Source organism: Apteryx rowi, unplaced genomic scaffold (assembly GCF_003343035.1).
Source record: "Apteryx rowi isolate R43461 unplaced genomic scaffold, aptRow1 scaffold_506, whole genome shotgun sequence".
NCBI lineage: Eukaryota > Metazoa > Chordata > Aves > Apterygiformes > Apterygidae > Apteryx > Apteryx rowi.
This window is the reverse complement of record NW_020450768.1, coordinates 626,801-632,800: the sequence shown is the minus strand read 5'-3', so window position 1 is coordinate 632,800 and position 6,000 is coordinate 626,801. Positions and strand designations below refer to the sequence as shown.

The 6,000-nt window shown below is 38.0% G+C and overlaps 1 protein-coding gene across 1 annotated transcript in view; it reads left to right on the top strand.

Annotated features, from left to right (window-relative positions):
- The window catches only part of PRMT8 (protein arginine methyltransferase 8), a gene marked incomplete at its 5' end in the record, with an annotated part of 50,341 nt that overhangs the window by 20,163 nt on the left and 24,178 nt on the right, over positions 1-6,000 (top strand). Inside the window, one exon of the mRNA XM_026079947.1 lies at positions 4,322-4,385. Coding sequence (XP_025935732.1) covers positions 4,322-4,385 — 64 coding nt within the window. The remainder of the gene's footprint in view (positions 1-4,321; positions 4,386-6,000) is intronic.

Genomic DNA, 6,000 nt, shown 5'->3' with positions numbered 1-6,000 from the left:
GCGCCTGGATGCAGTCCTGTGCAATGTGCTCTAGGTGACCCTGCTTGAGCAGGGGGGTTGGACTAGATGATCTCCAGAGGTCCCTTCCAACCTCAGCGATTCTGTGATTCTGTGAAAGGTGTTACGGTTCTGTAACAGAGTAAATTAACCACACCACAAAATGGTGCTGCAGTGCTACCACCTTCCCATCTTCCAGATCCCCAGCCACATGGTCTTCATACCTCCCATGTGCTGGCACTGGTGCTTATCTGATTCTACAGTGAGACAGCTCAGCATGCTAAACTAGCAGAAAATTCACCCAGAAAAATAAAAGTGAATACTTTTCCACATTTTTTTGGTTTGGAGCATTTGCAGGGGAGGCTTTTTATTATTATTATTTTTTTGGACTTCTTTATACTTAGGGTTCTATCTCAAGCATTTATAAATCTCAGTGCCACATCAGGGTCAGCTTACCCATGGACCATTCAGCACTAAAGATAGGGTGTGTGCCATCTAGGAAAACCTCGCACTCAGAGGGACTTGACTGTTTGGGAAACTCCTCTGCTACATCCTAAGAGTTTCAATCTTCTTCTCACATGAGCTACCTCATCATGAACTCTGTCACACAGCAAGCTGCAGAATTGTATCTTGCACTGGAACAGCAGGCATCTCAGAGATCTGGCAGTGGCAATTTTACAGTCAGGTTCAAATTGAACTCTATGATCCTACAGCAGTGGCAAAGATTTCCAACAGAACTCTGTGTTCCTATTAAAAAGAAAACATTTGACAAGAGTTATTACACAGAGCTGAGATGTCCCAGTTTCTTCTCTACACTTAGATGTGATATTTCAATAGTATGATGTGGGAACTGTTGACAAATGCACAGTGTTGATTTTCTGACTACATTGCCACTGAAATCATTCTTTTCTTCCTCATTCTTCAGGGTCAAATTTCATCCATTACCCTGTCTGGTTCTCCTCATCCCCTCCCACTCACTTTTGGAAATTATTTCTTGCGGCTACTCAACCAATTGCTAGAATCATCTCTAGATCTTCAAGTACAAATCATAGAATTGGTTGGGAGACATCTGAAAGTCTCTAATCCAACCTCCTGCTCAAAACAGGGTTGACTTTAAAGCTAAAACAGGTTGCTCAGGGCCTTTGTCCAGTTCACTTTTGAAAACCTCCAAGGCTGGAAACTCCAAATCCTTTCTCAGGCTGTTCCAATGCCACACCACTGTTGGGGTGAAACTTCTTGAATCCCTTGAAAACCTTGAAATCCTATCCCATGAAAATCTATCCTATCCTTGAGAATTTATCCCTTGAAACCTCAGCTCATCTACTGCATTTAGTTCTACAAAATTCAGGCTAGTCCCTGCAGTAGAACTATCTGAATTCTATGCTACTTTCAGATAAACAAGACAGTATAAGTAAGCAGGAATTAAACAGACACATGACATGAAGATATATGGAAGATGGTAGTTGAACTGGATGATAAGGAAGTGATGAGGACCCAGCCAAAGGGAAAAGGAAATCTGGGAATGCAGTAGGTGGTGACTGTATCAGAAAAAGACCCAGAAAAACACAGCAAGCACAGTCTGGCTTTTAGAGGACAAATTAAATACACAGGAATTAGGGAGAAAAGGGTTATATTAAGTATTATTGACAGTTTAATGCCATAGCTGGAAGAGGTAAATTAGGAATTGATTAGGTAATTACCAACAACATTTGGCTTCATGATTTTGAAAGGGCACAAAAATCAGAGAGATTAAGGGAGAGCAGCATTTCTCTAAGAGATGTCAAAAGGTCTTTGCAAATATAGGCAAAAATCACTTATGCTAGAGCTCAGGTTTTAACAAAGTTAAGGGCAAATCTAAAACCAGAAGACACTGTAATTCTTTTCTTAGTAAAAGATTAAAGCTTTTAATGAAAACCAGAGAGGGTGGAGAAATGTGGTGAAAATACGTGATTTAGATTAGACCTATCCAGTTATGCAAGAAATAGAAATGTCCAGGAATATAACGAAGATAAAGACAGCAAAAATCCCAAAATTCGTACTCTTCAACATGGGTAAGAAGCAAAGGATTATCTGCCATATGAGATCTAATCCCTTTTAAAAGTGAAAATAAATCAGTGATTTAAAGTGTGATGCTGATTCTTCTCGTCCTCTTTTGTGATATTCTATGTGCACACACTGATTTCAACACATATGTTTCTGTCAGTCCTTCTAAGTACTGACACAAAACAGAAACCAATTAAACACACTATAGTAGAAATCTGAACTAAACATAATCAAGGTTCTTGCCTCTCTGAACAAATGCTCTTTTTCCAATATAGTCATTTGACATGTTAACTCATTGGCATTAATTTGCCTGTATACACTTTTCTGACACTGTGAATTTTAAAATAAGTGTGTATCCTGTAGTTGCCTCATACAGAAATTAAGTAAAATATTGCAAGTATTATTACGACTCTTAGACTGATAAGACAATGAAGAAAGCTGACTGGGGAGATGGCTAGTTAATGTAATCCTGCTATAATGTTGGGGGATGGTCTATATGGTTTAGTTCAAGGTCCTTTCTACCTAAAGAAATCTTATTCTAAATATAACATTTGGCCTGATCAAGGTTGCTCTCTCATTTTCATAATGTCCCATTTCTTAGCTGATTGTCTGTATGTGACAGCAAAGTAGCATTCCAACATCAGATTTGGTAACTGTTGAATAATCAACAACTTCAGAAGAAAGGTTGCAGAGTTTCTAACCTGAAGAAGGCCTTTCTCCTGAATAACTTATCAGTTCTACTGGAGAGCACTGAAGACCCTGTAAGAGGTGTCAGCAAGTATTAGCTGCTTATATTTATGAAAGACAGTCAGATTGAAGGGTTGTGGGAAAACTTTGAATATCTTACCGTAGAACTGGAGAACTTAAGTACAGTTCCCAGGTTAACACAGAAGAGAGAACTTAACCAAAGCAGATACCCTTGTATCTGCAAAACACTGTTCTTCATAGTTTGCATTGGTTGACTGCCTATGCCTGATCCCCATGTAGAATTTGCTCTAGAGGAAGGGTTTAAAAGCAGTCTCCATTCTTGAACAGAAGTGCAGGGGCTGAGGCTTATGCTACGCTCCACTGTACTTTGGGAACCACTTTCCAATTGTTCTCATATTTGTGGGGAGACTGAAGGACAAGCAAGGGCAGGACTCCTGCAGGAGACAGAAAACTAAGAGGAAGCCACATATGCGCCTGCTCAAGTTCTTCAGGCATACAGAGCATGTCTATGATTCTACCAAAGGTCTGGTCACTGTTTCATACCTCCCAATAAACTATGTGCATGTCTATATCACGAGACCCAGGAACACTTGTCAGTTCCTGAGTCTGGGTGTATAACTCACTTTGTCTTGAGTCCATGTTATGATGAGGTTCAGCTGAGCTCCATCCTTACCCATGCTTGGGTTTCTGGAAGGGAGCTACAGCATGCTCCAGGAAATCCCCTGATCTTAAGAACTGGAGGACCTAGTGAGCATGTGCTTCAGAGCACAGCTTCCTGACCACACAGATACAGTCTTAGACACCTTTCCACCACAGGAATACTGGTGATTACTCTGCTGAGGTTAGTGGACCTGATTCACCTCTGATTTAATGGTCCAGATTTAAATATAAAGTATTTGCAAAAGAAAAAACAGACCCAATAGCATGAAATGTTTATAAAACCAATGTGACAGCCAAATTAGATTCTGGATCTTTGAATGAAACATAGAAAGTGATACAACATTTGTCATCGGAAAAGACAGATGCAGATCTGGATGTTTTTGGAAATACAATAACTTCAGAAATTTTTTATGTTAAAAATTTCTTAACTCTTTTTCGATAGCATGCATTGCCAAAAATGATAGACTCTCATGGAGAAAAACAATAGTTTTTTGAAAAGGACCAGAATTGGCATGATTTGAAGTTTAGCATAATTCACAGAGTTGGGATGCATTTTGTTTTAAAGTAGGTGAGGAAATGCAGCATCATGCTAATCTATTCGCTTCAGCAGTTTTGGGGGGAAGGGGAGCAATACTCTGAGATAGCAGGAATAAATTAATATGGTTAATAAAGTATGTAATTTTGTATGTAAGTATATAATTAGGACCTCTTCTTTCCACATTTGAACCGTTTTAGTAACAAACCTTTCTGTATGAGCCAGTTTAGCTCATACACAGGCTTCAGTTTAAATATGATACTGCACACATATTCCATACAGTGTTTGCTGCCTTTAATAGAATTTGTTTCTATTCAGATATTTGATGTCTGTAACACACAACTACTGATCCTCCTGTTTTTCTTTTTTTCTTCCTAGATTGAATGCTCAAGCATATCTGATTACTCAGAAAAAATCATCAAGGCCAACCACTTGGACAACAGTAAGACATGCATAAGTATAATTTCTTCAGGAGAAAGGGATGCTAACTGTTTTTTGCTTTTTCTGATTAATTTATGTTGTGTAGTTTACATGTAAATGGTGAGTTTGTATTATTTATGTAAATATAAAACTAAAACAATACCTCATTCTAGACACCCAACAACTGCTCACAGAAGTTTCTTCTAGGCTTACAGGCAACAGAAGTAAATGGAACTCATCAGCTGCTAGTTTAATTTAGCAAAGCAGATAGCATATTAGAGCTGAACAGGCATCAGAACTGCCTTTTCAAAGAAACTCTGCCATTTCTTTTCCACCTCATCTCTTAAACAGAATCAATACACACACATATACACACATACTCTTAAATTCAAACTGAAATAAGGTTCTGAGCAAAAAGTATTCCAAGTCCATAAAGATTTGTCATTAACTGGGAGTTTCTTATGATTACAACTTCTAAAAAACTAAAAAATATTTTTTTCAAAAAGCCATATTGAAATACACACGCACACATATATATCAAAACTTTCAATTCTAAAATGACAGTGTCATTGAAACACTTTTCTTCCTTGAAAGGAAAACTGTTGAAATTTCCAGGGATTTGGAAACATTTCAATTAAAAAAAATTTTTCTTAAAGCCTACTGAAAGCTGTTAACAAAAAAATCTCCAACCAGTTCTATTTTATCATCTCTTCAGTTCTCCCCCTAGCCACAGCACATAAGATATCTTTGTAACACCCTGAAGAAATCAAGCTTTTTTAACTGAGGCTGTGAGCTAGTTCCAGTTTCAAGATGCTCATTGTAAAGAGCTTGTCTTTGCTGCAGAGCAAGGCAGATCCTAACTGGCTAGGCTACATCCTGTGCCACCCCACTCTGTCTGCACTGACGCTGTGCTAGCACATGTGCAGGACTGGATTTCTGTTCTGTTCTAGATCTGCCCTAATTTTTACTGTTATCACTTAAAGCTTCTGACCACCAAGTAGCTTCTTGGGGGGAGGATTTCTCATGCAGCAAGTATTCAAATGGTGTGAAGGAAACAGAAGGAACATAACAGTGACATATAAGTGGCCAGCCAGTGTATGCAAATTTTGGTTCAGAGAAAGGAGGAAGCAAAGGACTTGAAAATACTTTCCTGCCACAAAAGGGAGAAGGCATTAAAAGAATGTTAACACTTCAGCTTGATTAACCTGCATTCTTGGTGCAGAGCAGGTAGGTTCCCAGTATAGCCCTGCGTGAAATAGCTGCACAAACAACATACTGGAAAACCATTCATATTAGTTTGTATTTCCAGCACTCTCCAACCTGGTTGAGGAATTGTTATAGGTGCAGGAACCATTGTTAGAATTAATAGTTAATTTAGAAGTCCACAGTGACAATTCCCTGGAGAATGTGCAGCTGAAAATGTTCTTGATTTTATACCAAACATTGTACTCTCAAGCAAAACTTCTGTTGATTTTTGGTTTTGTTAGAGTGAGGGTTATTGAAGGATCATTCTCTCAATACTATTTAATATATATACTAAATATATTTAATATTTATACTATATTTAATATTTATTTATAATATTTAATTATTTTTAAATAGGAAATACATACAAAAAATTACAAGAATGACTGGTA